This window comes from Panulirus ornatus, chromosome 47, assembly GCF_036320965.1.
Source record: "Panulirus ornatus isolate Po-2019 chromosome 47, ASM3632096v1, whole genome shotgun sequence".
Classification (NCBI taxonomy): Eukaryota; Metazoa; Arthropoda; class Malacostraca; order Decapoda; family Palinuridae; genus Panulirus; species Panulirus ornatus.
Window position 1 is genome coordinate 3494276 of NC_092270.1, and position 17523 is coordinate 3511798.

Below are 17523 nucleotides of genomic sequence, written 5' to 3' on the forward strand. Positions count from 1 at the left end.
CTTCTGATTCAGAGTAGCCTTTGGTTCAACCTGAACACCTCCAGCCTTGGAGTTACTAAAGAACACCACATCATCATCAGACCAAGGTAAGATTTTACATTCACAGTACATACAACAAACAATACAGTGTAGGAGAGTAATTACCAACTTGAACTGTACAGAAAGGGAGTTACACTTGCAGGGCCCTATCTACTATCAGCTTCTTAAATCTATGTATGCATTCTGCATTAACCATATCCATGTCATCCTCCACTATTATATTATAAAGTATTTCTTTTCATCCTTTTAAACAAAGTTCTGACAATTATATGTTTGGTCCTGCAGTATAGTATCATCATTTACAGTGTTTTCATGTCCCTATCAAATGCTACAGATGACTACCAGACCAGAAATGACTGGATATCATATTAAGTTATTATTTTCCTATTGCCCTAAGGAAAATTTTGGGATGTAATAGAATCCAGCACCTAATTTTCCCTAGATTGGTCTGTCAGAACTACTTATCAATTTACTCTATGTTCTGGCACTTCCCTCCTCAACAAATCAGGACCATGAACTGAACCTTCCAGAAAAAATACTCTCTAATCTTAAGGCCACACAAATCTCTTTTATGAGTAATGGTCATTCTCTATTGTATTCACTGAAACCGTTCTTGTATCTTCCTCTAAAAATGAATATTTGTTAAAAACTCAGTTTCTATGACTATTTCTAAAACTTAATAATATTTGTTTACTAATGTTATAATATAATATCGACCTTCTGAAACTCAGTTAAGGTTTAATCCCTGAATTTCTAAATAAGAATTGGGCAATGTTCATCCCCTTTAAAGCCTTTGAATCAAGATTCCTTTGTCAAACTCATCAAATTTATGAGTTAATGATATCAAGGCACACCCATAGTGGACTACTTTGAAGTAACTCATTTGGGTCTGGAAGCTCCCGAGTGGTTAATGAAACAACTCTTAAATCCTCAAAGTAGAATTTCATAGCAGTTAAGAGAAACTTTTCGACCTTACAATACCTAGAAAAAACCTGCAGAAAGTTTTTAAGCCTGATCAATTACCACTAAGTGCCTTCTCTTAGACTTCTAGATGCCTGGTTGCACTTGGAAAGATGCCTTAAAACAGAAGAGACATAGATTTCCTGCATCTATAGCTTCCTGGATTGCATCAGTAAGATACAGGTTTTACAAAAAGGGCAAAGAACAAAAATTATAACTGTTTCATCTACCTACAAGGCCAGAGCTTCTCTTTAATATTCCCTTCCTCACAGGTCCTTGATATTTGTGGCAGAGAATGCCAACAACTTTTTCTCAAAATTCTAAATTCAATTTAGCACATTCTTCATCACGGGATAAAAACTTACCCTTGGTAAAGATTCCAGCAACACATCCTACAATCTTATATAATGCGAGATAAAAAAAAATAAATAAGACATTCACGTCCCCTGTTGATCAGCCATTCCCCTTATGTCAGCTACTTAGTTAACCAAATCAAAAGAAAATCTTAATCTTTTCTCATAAAGTTGTCAAGATTTTCTTACTAAATTCTCAGCTACCACCAAGAAGAAATCTAGACTAATTTATATACATGACTGTTTACTGTTCCTTCATCTCCCTTCAAAGCTTTTGGAAAAAAAAGTCCAAAAACAGGGCAAACTAAGCCCCCTGCAGAATGATGTCCAATTATAGCATGCTGTTCTCTACGAAACAAAACTGAAAACAGCATATAAAGTATCCAAGTCAAATCTGTGATCCAATTCGATGTTATCAAACCTTGACTCTGAAATCTGGGGCATAAGAGACAACCATATTGCTTTAAAAGGTAGCATGCCCTGGTATGCTAGAATCCTTTCAGGATTCCCAGGAAAAGGCACTCCTGAGGAAAATTCAAGACAAGTTACAAGTTGTTGTCTGACTAAGACTGTCACAGCTGTGATACTTTACTCTTACCAAAACTGGCATCCATTCTGCTACCAACCTGAGGAAGGAAGAGCAAGGAGTGGGCTGCATGCCATCTGCCTGCACCAGGGACTGAACCCTGGCCTGCAGATCTGAAGTCCATAAATAGAGTTATGTTAAAATCCATTCAAATTTACCAAAGTCATCCCACAACCAAAATTAACCAATCCTCTGCAAGATGACCTAATGAACACATACATTTTACTCATCAATGATATCACTTGAAATTAAGTCCATATAAGTCTGCAAATAAAGTTATCCCAAAATCTGTTGAGATTTCTTGAAGTTATTGTTCAAATACATAACTGTCCCTGCCAGATGCACTGTCTCATGAAAAGCTCAACTGACTTTAATTAGTTGAGCAAAAACTTGAGTAAGTCTAAAAAATAACCACCAAAACTTTACAATTACCACTGTGCTTCTGTTTGGTTATACTTTATTTGCTAGTTTCCATAACAGAGTGTGGCATGTGGCTTACACAGTTAGAATAAGAGAATTTTGCAGACAACAGTGCACAAGGGAGTAATGTGATTGGCATGAAATCTGATAACCTTTGATATCCAATCACATGGACCTGGTACCCATTTATTGCTGGATGAACTTGAACACCTTTCAAAATAGGTCTGAGCAGGAATTAAACTTTTAACCTACAGTTTAGTACCTGTATATTCGAATTACTCAAATATAGTGCTGCCATCATATTCTAATTTCTATAATTTTGGCTAAAAAGATTTACAGACCACAGAATACTAATGAATAATTAAACTCAATAAAAATAAATAAATTACAACAATAAATCAGTAATTTCTATCAGATCAATCTCAGCGTATACAAAAATGTCACTGTATGTTTCACAGTTCTAAATGTCAGGGTCACAAGTGGCAGATGATTACAAAAATTAAAGAACTAGTTACAAATAAACATACCATACAAACATCATTTACACAATTCCTGTGTGCAATGTTCGATTTAAATTTCTTGTGTCTTCTAATTTTGGTCTAACACCTACATCATTAGTACCTACAAAATACAAAACTGTATATCTTTATATTCCACATAACTTTACATTGCTCCTATATAGTATATGACATGGCACAAGCAAAATATTTCCCAAACATGGCTATCTCAGATGAAGGGGAAGTAGTGTTTGAGAAAAAGAATGATGAAATAAATCAGACTTCAGGTGTCTGTAAACTGACTCTTTAAGGTAGAATGGTTATAGAAAGAAGGAAAGAAGGTAAAGAATTCCACAGCCTCACTGTTCAACAAAACAAGGAGGTATCATATGCCAGTCTTTGTATGGCTAATTTCCACAGAAGCTATGTGAAGCAACAACTAGGTTCATGCCACAGGTTCAAGCATTAGTGGCAGGGACAACTTAAGACAGCTCATGAGGGCTGTGGCTGACACAGCACCCACAGAACAGAAACATGGCATCAGTATCACAGCAGACAAAAAGGGATAGTTGAAGAGAGGTGACAGATGAAGAATTAATGAGATGAAGGGCTTCTGATTCCACTCTAGCTAAGAGAGAGATGACAGGAAAGCCATCCTAGAAGTGAAAGCAGCACTCCTTATTGGGATGGATAAAACCCCTATAAATAAGGAATAGCTGCTCACAAAGAAAATAGGGCACTTGCACAACAGCCCTAAATTACAGAAAGATTTGTGACATTGATTATATGAGATTTCCATGGCAAGGTATAGGATATGGTTGAGCTCATTATGTTTGTTACAGCAGGAAGAAAGCTGCAATATTCTTTAGTTTAACAAAGAGAAACATGAGATTTAGATAGGGATACATGCAGAAATTGTTTCTGCACAACTCAATTTAAACAAGTTACTGCTTTTCTATTCCAAGATGCTGCAAAGGTCTGAACAAAGAAAGAAGATAGGTCCAGTGCAAGAATGAGAACAAATTTTAGCATTAGGAGTTGAGAAAGTGAGTTGAAGAATGTAGAGTGGAATCATCAGCATATGTGTAAATAAGATTAAGAGGTTGAAGAGAGATCATTCATGGTAAGAATAAAGAGAGGTGATAAGACAAAACCCTGCATGACACTAATGTTGATAGGATAAAAGGAGGGAGTCACTCCATCAACAACTACCACATTGGACCAAATATAAAACAATCTTGATATTAAAGAAATGAGAAGAAACACCACAGCGAGGAAATTTAGGAAGCAAAAACTTATGTCAAACCGTGTCAAATGCTTAAGAGATGTTGGGGGCCACAAGATATTCACCAAATTTCGTGAGAGGAGGACCAGATGTAAGTCACATTGGAAAGATCACCCTCTTGATGTGTTGCCTCTAGATCATGACATACTCACACAGGAAACTTACATTTCTGGCAATCTTTAGGTCAGGTACAGCATGAAGCATACTAACTGCTTCTGTCTTTGGGATGTCTTTTTCTTCGAGAAGAACACCACAGTCACAACAGATATTGCCCATCATAGCAGTGTGGGTACAGGCTTCAAGTTCAAGTATGTCACACCTGAAAGGACATAGAAAGATCATGCGATATATAAAATCAAGGTACTGTATCCATAAATCAATTTTGCAGTTTCTCCTCACTACTTGATGTGCTCTAGCTCTGACAAGTGTCACTACATCATCTCCATATACACCACACTGCTACAATTCGCTCCAACCTTTGCATGCCTCTCACCCTTTTCAATAATTAATCCCCAGCAACCCAAAACCTCTTTCACTCCATCCTTCCACTTCCTCTCGAGTCATTCTCTCCTTTTCTTTCACTCATTTCTGCCATATAGATCCTCTTTTTCAGTCTTAATTCACTAATCCTCTCCATATGTCCAAACCATTTCAGTGCAAACTGTCCAGCTCCCCATCAGACTGTGCTTAATACAACACAATGCTCTTAAAATGTCATTCTTTACTTAATCAACCCTCCTCACACTTCATGTATTTCTCTGACATTTTATTTTGCATTCAAGACCCAGTACTGAAGCACCAACAAGGGGTGGGCAGAAGGGGTCAGTGCTATGGGGCCCAAGGTCTATTGAAAGGCCTAAGCTGAGTTCCACTTTTTTAAATCCCACTTAGTCCTATCTCAAATAACATAAAGAAAACACCTTGATCTCATATGCCAAGCATTAACAAACTGAGCATCTCTAAAGAAGAGTACTCTATAACAATGCAGGACATGCACAAGAGTCTGCAAGAGTAAAATTCAATAAGATGGTTCGAAGATAAACTACAAACTTCAGGTGTTCTATCTCATATCAAGAGAACCATGATCAAAGCAGAATCCTCAAAAGAAATAAAGTGAGTTAGCATAAAATATTTATTAATATGAATGACCAATCTGGAAGTGCTTGTAACAAGCCTACTATGCTAAAGTCTGACATTATGAGCCATGAAAAGTAACCACACCTTTTTGTAATGTTTAATTTCTATGTTATTTTCAATACATTTCTGAGCTACAATATCGATTTTTTTTTATAATAACCATGTTTCTGTACATAAATCTGGGTTTCAAAATGTGCTGTAAAACACATAAGGAGTAAGTACTGCAAATACTACTCAGATACAATTGCATATATACCTCCTGACAAGCTATGAACTTACCCATCTCCAATTTTGTCATCTACTTTCACCAGTACTTGGGTTACAATGCCTGAGTTCTTGGCTTTAATAACAACACGTTCACCAGATCCAGACACAACCTCACAAAGACGCCTTTTAGGGAAGATGTTGGTTCCCTTTTTTGTGTATATCTGAACAACCTGGAATGAAAAGTACCTAATCATTAAGATCATTATCATCATCAGTAATAAGAATACATATGTTCAAACACACTTACATATATACAAGTGTACATACATACATTAAAATCATCATAAAATAATATCATCATTAATATCCCTTCTCCTGGAGTTCCTGGAGCTTCAAGACGGCACTACAATCAGCAGCATGAAAATGTAAACTTCTTCGAAACAAGAAATTCTTTGATAAAACTTTACACCAACAATACAGCTTCATTAAAAGTGGATTTAACTGTTGCTATAGATAGGGTAGTACAGGGAGGGTGGATGTGTTGGAAATGAAATGTTTGAGGACAATATGTGGTGTGAGGTGGTTTGATTGAGTAAGTAATGAAAGGGTAAGAGAGAAGTGTGGAAATAAAAAGTGCAGTTGAGAGAGCAGAAGAGGGTGTGCTGAAATGGTTTGGGCATACAGAGAGAGTGAGTGAGGAAAGACTGACAAAGAGGATATATGTCAGAGGTGAGAGGAACAAGGAGAGGAGATCAAATTGGAGGTGGAAGGATGAAGTGAAAAAGATTTTGAGCGATAGGGGCCTGAACATGCAGGAGGGTGAAAGGCGTGCAAGGAATAGAGTGAATGGAACGATGTGGTATACTGGGGTCAATGTGCTATCATAAACCATGGACAGAGAAGTGAGTCATAAGAAGGGCGAGGGAGGAAAAGTTCTAGGAACGCTGAAGAATGTGTGGAAAGACACCAAAGAGGCCAAAAATAGGTGTTTGAAGGTATGGTAGTCCCAATAGCATCATACAGATGCAAGATGTGGGTTACAGTAAATATGGCTGTGTAAAGGAAGGTGAATGTGTTGAAAACGAAATGTTCAAGGACAATATGTCACATGACGTGGTTTGTTCAAGTAAGAAATGGAAGGGTAAGAGATACATGTGGCAATAAAAACAGTGTGGATGAAAGAGCTGAAGAGGGTCTGCTCAACTTTTTAGAACTACATGCAACCTACAAGGGTGAAGGAAGACGACACTGAAGGAATACCTAAAATAAAATACTAAATATTAAGGTAAGCCTCAACCCAAATATAGGATTTTCAAAAAATCTGATGGTTTCTACCACTATTTTCATTTACTTATACCTCACATTTCACATATTCATCAAAGTCCTTATGTCATTCTTCACAGGGGAAATCTTATATAACAAACCCAGATTCAGGTCACTTTTACCAAATATAAAGAGTCCATTACTATGTTTTATTTGGAAATTAGTGTAATATAATGGGTGTCTGTCATTCGGTATCCTCTCCTAAATCCTTCCCAAAAGATTACTGCAAATTCCGATGCATATGAAATTTAATTCTAATGAGCAAAACCGTCAATTTTTCATTTCACAAATGACAGCGGTACTATTAAAGAGGTTATCCATCATCATATTGAACCGCCAAGTGTCGCGTTAAAGCATTAAAACTTCAAATTTACTTAATTCCCAACCAGACAGCTTCAATCTCAGGCCCCTCAACCCAAATCTACATCAATGTAACCTAGACGTAGAAAATAGCTCGAATACACCGAACTATTGGCGTAAAGGAAAATAAACAGATGTAGACATAACACTGACCAATAAGTCATAATTCATAGATGTGCCAGCCTTTACGAAAACATTATCAAGCTTCTTTATCATCCCCAGCTCAAGCTGTGAATTGGGATCAAAAACCTCACACATGACAGCTCATGTTTTTCATATTCCTACACTCAGGACCTACCTTGTATTCTTGGCCGCAGCTTTTAGTAAGGTCTAGCTCTCTAAAAGTTTCTCTGGTGGGCAACATGGTTGATAATTCACTAACTAGCAATAGTACATGCAAGAAGCTACGCTGTTTGTTTTGCTTTGCTTAGAGTAAGCTGGAATCCACATGAGATTTTTAAAGAATATTTTCTCAGCGTCTACACTTCTTTTTCTGAGAAAACACTCGTTAATTTTCACTTTGATTGGGAGTGTATAAGGATTATAAGCAAATAGAAGTTATAATAAGGATAAGGACGCTGCAATAATTGGCGCGAAATTTTATGGCAGGAACATCAAGGTCCCCCAAGGAATACAGGACCAACGCCGATTGTTATGTAAGAAGATGGCTATGAACAAAACTTTTATTCTTCATGGTAGGCCAGAAGAATAACAATATAGTTAATAATCATGAATAAACCATGATGATTATACATTTGTTTCCTTGACGCTTTCTCGTATGTGATGACCTTCAGATGCGATGGAAAAAGTTACAGAAAAGGGGGGACTAAAATATTTTGATTATTTTTCCTTTTTTCCCCCAGTTATCTTACCAACACTTATGGGTTTCTTCCCACCTTAATCTAGAGTGGTCCTGGATCTTAATGTGCTGCGTATGTGTGTAGTAGAATGCAAATTGGCGGTCTGTCGAACGGCTCTGAGGAGAGCGCCTAGAGCGGTGTACAGTCATTAGAAAATTCGCTAACAAAGGAATATTTTTTATACATTTTGCATGATTAGTTCTGTTCATGTATACAAACCTGCCAAGTTCGTCAGAACACGAAAATATGATACATCCTGCTGAAAACCAAGGGATAGAGGGCTGACGCGGAAGTATGGCTGTGGGTATGGTGACTGTTAGTAGCGACAATACAGACAATACATGCCATCATTAATCTTAAAGACCTGCAGATTCACAATGAAATCTATCGTCATGTCCATGGCTCAAAGGTGCAAATTACAGTAATTTCATTTTGTTCACAAATTCCTATCGTATCATTGATAGACGTTTGCAAGTATGTACGTTCTGACAGTCTGGCGGAGTTCGGAAGTGTGTGTGAAAGGAAGAAGTTGAGAATAAATCAGAATAAAAATAAAGTTGGTAGATTTAGCATGGCAGAGGGACAGGTTATTTAGGGTGTGAGTTTAAATGAAATATGGAAGTAAATGTTTTAGATACCTGGGAGCAGACATTATCTAGCGAGTGGAACCATGAGAACGGAAATGAGTCATAGGGTGGATTACGGGTGATGCCTCTGAGAGGACTGAAGATTGTGTGGAAACAGAGATCGTTATTTGGGGGGAAATGGGCATGTTGAATGTTAGTCCCAACAATGTTATGTGGATGCTAGACATTGGTTATCCAGCATACGAGGATGCGCGGAGGAGAGTGGATGTGTTGGACTATGTTGTGAGAGGGTTTGATCCAGTAAGCAATAAAAGGGTAAAGGAGAGGTGTAGTAATAAGAAGGCTGTGGGTGAGAGAGCTGTAAAGGGTGTAGTGAAATGGCTTGGATATATGGAGGAAACTGAATGAACAGAAGTTGAGAAAGAGGATACGTGTGTCAGAAGTGGAAGGGAAGAGAATGGGCAGACCAAACTGGTAAAGGAGTGATGGAGAGTAAAATATTTTGAGTGGTCGGGGCCTGAACATACACGAGGTGAAAGGTGCGTACGAGATAGAGTGAATTGGAACGATATGGTATATGGGGAGAGACGTGCTACCATTGGACCAAATCAGGACATGTAAAACGGCCGGGTATGTGGGGGTCTGTTTGCTGATAGAGGGCCTTGGTGTCGGTGCATTACACATGACAACTGGAGAATGGATATGAGTGAATGTGGCGTTTCTTCGTCTGTTCTTGCATATATATATATATATATATATATATATATATATATATATATATATATATATATATATATATATATATATATATATATATATCCACGAAGAAAAATAATTTCTTTTATATTAGCTGAGACGGCACTGGCAACTGAAGTCCTAGTCTCATTAACGTTATATATATATATCACATAATGTGTGAGGACATTATGTGATGTCAGATGGTTTGATCGAGAAAATAATTATAGAGTAAGAGAGGTGTGGTAATAAAAGGAGTGTGAATTAGAGAGCTGAAGAGGGTTTACTGAAATTGTTTAGACATTTAGCAGGAGTGAATGAGGAGAGGTTGATAAAGAGGGTATATGTTTCCAAAATGGAGGGGACAAGGAGGAAAGGGAAACCTAAACATGCAGGAAGGTAAAAGGTGTGCATGGGAAGAAGTGAATTGGGACAACATGGTATATGGGGGTCGACATGCCATCAATGGATTGAAACAAGGCATATGAAGCAGCTGTAGGAAACCATGGAAAGATCTATGGGGCATGGTTGTGGATAGGGGCCTTTCTTTGTCTGTTCTTGGCCCTTTCTTTGCTAATGCAGGAATAGCAGTGAAGGATGAAAAAAGTTTAGAATAAGTTTTACTGAGAGTAATTTGCATGCGAATTAATGTTGATGATGGTAGTAGTTCTGACTTTAGAGTATACTGTTAATATGTACTGCAATGTAGATTGTACAGTGGGTAGTCTTATACTTCTCTTTGTGTAGAATAGTTCATGTGAGTTTACACAGTGGCAGAGAAGACAATGTGTAGAGAAGGAGCATATTACAGCTGTAGATGTACTGAATGATATATTTAGTATCTATGATGTTTTATCCCTGGGGATAGGGGAGAAAGAATACTTCCCACGTATTCCCTGCGTGTCGTAGAAGGCGACTAAAAGGGGAGGGAGCGGGGGGCTGGAAATCCTCCCCTCTCGTTTTTTTTTTTTTTTTTTTTTTTTTTTCCAAAAGAAGGAACAGAGAACGAGGCCGGGTGAGGATATTCCCTTAGAGGCCCAGTCCTCTGTTCTTAACGCTACCTTGCTAACGCGGGAAATGGCGAATAGTATGAAAGAAAAAGAAAATGAAAATATATATATATATATATATATATATATATATATATATATATATATATATATATATATATATATATAAATATATATATATATATGTGTGTACAGTTAGCAGTTTTCCTTCCACACCACATATTCTTAACACCTTCTACAAGGTATCTCCATCAACCCCTCATGTGCTATCTCTAAAAATGCCACATACAAATCCTTGTTTCCCGAAATATTTCTCACAAATATTCTTTAAAAAACACCTAACACAAACATCCTCTTCCACCACTGAAACCACATAGTTCCTCCCCAGTGTGGTGCTCTGTACATACCTTTTGCTTGATTATTCTTTTAGACAACCTATTCTTTTAGACAAACTTGCATTGTAGGGGGTTTGTTGTGAAACGTGGGTTCATTACCCGTAGAGCTATGGTTGCGAAGCATTAATTGTAATTCCGTAGACTTGCAGCATCGATTTTTTTTTTGCGAAAAGAATTTTCAGTGGTTTGAAGATTTATAATCAACTTTATGTCAAGATTTAATAGAAATCAATTTAATCTAGATTTGAGAAAACTAAAAATCATGAACCCCCCTACTTTCATAGACACAGCGCTGCTCCTGGTAATTTGTCATCATTTGGTCATAAATACAAAAAAATATCCAGTTATACATATAAAATCAAATTCCTTACAAAACTAAGATATATGTGTTGATCTTGAAAATCCCATTATTCTATACCCATCGGCTGATTATGTCACACATAACGTCACTGAATCTTTCTTGATTACTAATACTAAGAGCTTTAATTTGTCCCCAGGCAATTTTAAAGCCCGTCCTAGCTTTCACCAAATCATTATGAGAGAATTGACAAAACACGAAAATAAAAAAGAAAAGGTGTTCATGACACACACAGCTACCCAGATCAACCCCCGCCACCTGACCCTCCTTAATCACTCTCCCTTACAAGGGTTACGACCAGACATAGCCGACAGTGCTGGGCCTAGATAGATCATTATTGTACGGAAGGAATCAAGTGTGATGTTGGGATTTAAATAACTTTGTTAAGTACTGGCACCTGATGAGGTGGACTGTCTCCACGAAACATGTGCCACATGTACAGAAAAAGCACGTTAAATAGAATTGTATGAACTTCTACTGAAGTGCGATCTCACCTTCATGCGCTATATATATATATATATATATATATATATATATATATATATATATATATATATATATATATATATATATATATATATATATGGCTTCATTAAATTGTTAGAAATCTTCCAAGGGGTAGAACTGGAAGAACACTTTGATCCCAGGGCCATAAAATCATTATTGAGATAAGTGATCATTATATTCATATACCCATAATAGGAGCAGAAAGGACTCGCGAAAGAATATAGGCATAATTCTTTTCCTGTTGCTTCCTTACTAGACGAGATAAGCTGGCAGTCACATATATATATATATATATAATATATATATATATATATATATATATATATATATATATATATATATATATATATATATATATATAAAAGGGAAGGGAGCGGGGGGCTGGAAATCCTCCCCTCTCATTTTTTTTTAATTTTCCAAAAGAAGGAACAGAGAAGGGGCCACGTGAGGATATTCTCTCAAAGGTCCAGTCCTCTGTTCTTAACGCTACCTCGCTAATGCGGGAAATGGCGAATAGTATAAAAGAAAGAAAAGATATATATTGCAAAATGTTTGCTTAAGCAATTTCAGGGAGCGTGTTCAAAATTCCCGTTTTCTGTGGCGGCTGAGCAGCAGAAGATAACAATATGGACGTCTTACGACTCTTGGTTTTCCTATCAGGTAAAGCAATTCAGACTTGTAAATAACATTAGCACTTATTTACGATTTGAAGAATTTAATTGAATATTCTGTAACATCATACTGAAAGATATATGCACGTTGTAGGTAAATTTACCGCATACTGATTGACTGCTTTATGTATCAATTAACCTTGTCTTGAGCTGTCATATATCAAATAAATTCCTCGAGAGAATATCAAGTTTTAATCAGCTGTTCTTATTATATGTATGTATAGATAAGTAAAGTTGTAGTTTGGATCTGCTACCTTATTAAGTGCAATTTGATACCGGTATCTCATGTGATGGTAGGATATATTGTGAGGAGTAAAGTAATTATATTTTCCCGACAAGTTAGCGCAAATGAATCCAATGCAATTTGATGAATTACTGGTTTGTAGGTTCTTCAAAAATCACTTCAAGATTTTCATTAAAACCATATCAGTGGACTCAGTCAGTACCTTGTTACTAAAGGTGACTTAGGCCAAGGGAGCCAGATGTGTTAATATATTTTTCCTTTTATAATTGACATAAGATATATGATGATTATATAGAATATTAAGAATGAATATCTTTAATATAAATAGATAGAAAGGTAAATTAATCCATTTACGAATGCAGGTGTTTAAGTTGATTAATGTTTAATAAAAATGTACCTCTGAATTTCATACAGTACAGAAACCCCTGACAAACCACTTGGGATATGTTCCTGGAAGATCCAATGATTGGAAAAACTGTGGTTGGTAAGGTATAGGGCTTACGGGAAACGATGGACCAGGAGAAAAGCTCTACCAGTGGTTGGCAAGTCATAGGGCCTACGGGAAAGAGGGAATAGGAGAGAAGCTCTACCTAAGTCCTAAAAGGAAAAACCATAATATTGAAAATTGGAAAGCTACATTTCATAATCAACATGCTTATTCCAAACAAGTACAAAAGAATCATGTACAAAACTGTAAAGATGTAATATGAAGTCAGTATGTTAATCATGATGCTATGTCTCCTTATACCTTCAAGCTCCCAACCAACTACATTGCTTTTAATGCTATCCTGATGCTCAACCAAATAACACCAGCTGGTTATGACTCTCCTCCAGCCCCTCCCAAGCAATGGTGGTCTACTGGGCTAGTCTACAAGCAACTAGGTGTTTGGAAAATATTTTGGTGATTTCATGGAAAATCATGATTACTTAAAACTTAATACTGTAGTTGGTGAAATGGTATACATTACTCTTAAGTGTTTATACTCAAAACTGTGGTTGGCAAAACTGTGGTAGGAAAGGGACCTCTATATGGAGACTTGATGTAGAGGGTAGGGTATTAGGTTTAGTACCTCCTACTCAAACAACTTCAAGTTCTTTTGAAGAGGGCAGGGCTTTGAATTAATGGAAAGTTGTGGAACAGAATTACTGTACTTCATCTCCTGTTGAGAATGTGAGAACCTAATAGTACCAACTTCATCAAAACCTGTTAGCCAGAGCAGAAGGGATACATATAGTTCATGAGGACATTCACCAAGTATGGTCTTAAGGATGGTTGAAAAAAAAACTCCACCTAGCTCTTGTTGGAATTCTCTTTGGTTTGTAGGTCAGTACATAAATGGAATGAGGCAATTATACATCAATAAAACTTGCCTAAGGGGTCTAGAGTTCCCTAATTTTTATATTATTGATGCATTGCACAGAATTCTGCCATGCATTGTAACATTTGAATTCATCTAAATCAAAGTTTTTCAGATATGTAGAGGGAACTCAGGTGTCTGTAAAGGTATATGAATTTAATTACTGTTTAAAAGGTCTTCCATACTAAAGATCAAATTTTGATATTTTTATAGACATGAAACCAGCTAGTATTTATCTCCCACACCACATGATCCATGGTGCCACTGAGTGGAGTGCCTATTTATAGATAAGAATGCAATTTCACTAGTAGTAGAACCCAATAATATGTAGTGTAAAAACAGGCAACTTATTTTTGTGTTCTTATTTTCATTGGTATTTTGCATTTCTAGATTACTGTCTGTCCCTACATTTCCCCTTTTCTCTTATAAAATACAACTAATGAATTATTTTATATTGAAATATAGGTTATTAGAATAAAAAAGGAAAATCCCACTCTCTTTGGTCACTCTTCACAATTGCAGTAATAATTCTATAAGAGCAGAGCACAGATCATAAACCTAAATTGATAAATTACAAACAAAAATTTGGAAAACTTTGTCTAACCTCACAAACTCTGGAGCCAAGATTTACCTTAATGTTCAGTATCATAACAGAAATATACTAAGACATGTCATCTTCCTTCTGCCATGTTGGTTACATGCAGTTGGAATTAATCACACTTAGCATTTAACTTCTCAGCAATTGAATGCAAGTTACTTCACAGCATTCACTTTTTTTATTTCAGAAATATAGTAAATTTAGGTTGCCATGGAAAGCTAGGTGAGAAATTTCTATGGGTTCTGCTGACTTTTAGAAAAGGTGCCCTTACTTTAACCCCATAGATTCCCAGATCATCATAGCCTCCCACTATCATTATCTAGCATCATAGCATAAAATATCATGGTCCAGAAGACATTCCCCAATCTAACTCACTCTCTTGAGCATAAGGAGTTCATTGATATGCAGCATGTCCTACATTTCATAGATGGTGTAGGGTTGTTAGAGATATACACACTAAGTCTTTCTCTCTCTCTTACATTCATTGCAACCTTAACACCATCCATCATGTAGTGTGTCCTTTCCTGACTTCCTCATCCCAAATGCATAGTTGTACAATTTTCTTCATTAAATTTCATTAAACACTTGCTGTACTGCTTGCACAGTTTTACTACATCTTCCTGCAAGATCTCACCACTCTCTAAATGTAATACTCTAAACATGTTTTTATCATGAACATTATCTTTATGATTGACTGGACCCCTTTTAGCACTTCATTTACACATATGAGTATCAGGAATAATATAGAACAAAGAACAGATCCCTGTAAGACATTGGTATCAACAATTACCCATACAGATTTCTCTCACACAGTTGTTACCCTTTGCATTCTTTGGGACAAAACTTTTATTAAGGATCCAATCATTACCCTTATACCATATCCCTCCAATTTCAGTATTAGTCTTTGATATGGCGATGTACTGAATGCCATATTTTAATCAAAGTATTTGCAGTCTACATCCTGATGATTGTCTAATGCCTTTTTCCCTTCCTCTAATGTTCACATATCAAAAGTGTATGCAGCAAATAAAAAGTTCTTGGGATAGGGGAAAAAGAATAGTCCTCATGTATCTCTTGGATGTTGTAGAAGATGACTTGAAGGATGAGAATGAGGGGCTTGGAAATCCTCTCTGCTTATATTATTTCTTTCCAAAAGTAGGAGCAGTGCCACCTCACTGGGGTGGGAAACATCTCTTAGACACATACTCATTGCTCACATAACAAGTTATGTGCATCACAGAATCTTGCAAGTTAATCCCATGACTTTCTCACTTGATGATACCAGTCTATGAACTAAAACACGAGGATTTCTTGTATCCTGTATATCTGTTACTTTTTCTTATGTCTACATGTATTTCTCTTGCTTTTTAATCCATAATAATTTTTAGTCTCACATACTATATATATATATATATATATATATATATATATATATATATATATATATATATATATATATATATATATATATAATTTTCCAAAAGAAGGAACAGAGAAGGGGGCCAGATGAGGATATTCCCTCAGTGGCCCAGTTCTCTGTTCTTAACGCTACCTCGCTAACGCGGGAAATGGCGAATAGTTTGAAAAAAAAAAAATATATATATATATATATATATATATATATATATATATATATATATATATATATATATATAATTTTTTTTTCTTTTTTCTTTTTCAGTTCTGGCAAGTGGGAATACTGCCTCTAAGGTATTGGAACTAAGTGACAGATTCCTTGAGCTGCGTGGAGATTCAACATGGTTGATCATGGTAATAAAGTACTACCCATGCTCTACCATTAACTTATTTCTAATATTGATGTGTTTTTAGTTGAGCTTTGATAACATAATGCACACATTTCTTCCCAGATTATATGGTGACTGTAGTGTGAACCAAGATTTTATAGGCATTTCATTCGTATCTGTTTTCATCAGGATTTGAATACATGAGAGGAAATGGTTTGTAGGTAAAGTACGTAAACTTTTTAGCTTGTCTATTTGAAGATGAGAGCTTTTGTAGACACCCTGGCATTGCCATAGATGTCCCTCTGGGTTAAAATTTAGGTATAACTCTTGCTTGAACAGTTAAGCTTTGTTGTCCTATAGCTCTCTCATTGATCTGTTTAAGGAGCCCTATTTCTTTGTAAATCCTTTTCAGGAATTTATTATTGTTGCTTATGTGAACCATGCATATTTGTTTATGAAGAGAACCTTCAGATAAAAATCTTGAAAGGCAACAAGGCTCCTCAGATGGTATTTTTCTGGTAATCCATTTAACCTTATCTGTCTTCATTTTAATAATTTTTGAAGATGGTGAATACATATAATGAAAATGTAGACCACTGATGCTTAGGACTGCAGTAGATTATAGAAGTGGCTTTATCTTCTTTCACAACCTTAAATTGCTTTCAGTGAAACCTGTGACCCAGGCAACCTTATTAGTGAACCTCCCAGGGTTCTTTCACTCTAAGGCTGCAGCCTAAAGTTTTTAGCACTTCCTCTTGATACCTGTTGGACCAGCCTGCTTGCTTGCTCATTCTGATTGTCTTTATGACTTAGATGGCTTCATAGCTACTGATAAAACATATTATTGCATGTATAGTACATAAACTATTTAAAGAAATATCTATAGAACTGCATGCAACAATATGTAAGTGTTAACTGAAACATATTTGAACCCATAAATGGCATTTATTTACATATTTTTTATGTTTATTAGATAACTACAGTAACTGTGAACTAATGAAATAATTTTATTTATTAGGTAATTGTGAACTGTTGTAGTTGGAGTGTGAATTAAAAATACCAAGAACTACTGATAGTCTTCTGTGTAATCCTATTTTCTCATATCCACATCCTTAATACTGTAGTTATATTTAATATTACATCCTATTTTTGATATTAACAGTACCATAGCATATGCAGAAAGTTTTGCAGATATCCTAATTATTCTGTCTACATATACATTATACATTTACCTGTTTTATATATCTGATTCCTCTGTCCTTTTAATCCATTTTTTCTCATTTTTGTT

General features: G+C 36.0%; 2 protein-coding genes across 4 annotated transcripts in view; one reads left to right on the forward strand and one right to left on the reverse strand.

The window, feature by feature from the left end:
- Fcp1 (RNA polymerase II subunit A C-terminal domain phosphatase Fcp1) overlaps nucleotides 1–17523 on the reverse strand; it is a 98185-nt gene that overhangs the window by 21142 nt on the left and 59520 nt on the right. The window contains exons 1-3 of one of the 2 annotated variants that reach the window (XM_071689477.1): nucleotides 7466–7619; nucleotides 5557–5714; nucleotides 4306–4459 (exon numbers count right to left, since the gene is read on the reverse strand). In XM_071689477.1, coding sequence (XP_071545578.1) covers nucleotides 4306–4459; nucleotides 5557–5714; nucleotides 7466–7531 — 378 coding nt within the window. In that variant the 5' untranslated portion in view covers nucleotides 7532–7619. Of the gene's footprint in view, nucleotides 1–4305; nucleotides 4460–5556; nucleotides 5715–7465; nucleotides 7620–17523 lie in introns of those variants that run through there. The other variant, XM_071689478.1, reaches the window with a different exon arrangement.
- The window catches only part of Tmx3 (Thioredoxin-related transmembrane protein 3), a 35123-nt gene continuing 29816 nt past the window's right edge, over nucleotides 12217–17523 (forward strand). For both annotated transcript variants that reach the window (XM_071689480.1, XM_071689481.1), the window contains exons 1-2: nucleotides 12217–12279; nucleotides 16172–16260. In XM_071689480.1, coding sequence (XP_071545581.1) covers nucleotides 12246–12279; nucleotides 16172–16260 — 123 coding nt within the window. In that variant the 5' untranslated portion in view covers nucleotides 12217–12245. The remainder of the gene's footprint in view (nucleotides 12280–16171; nucleotides 16261–17523) is intronic.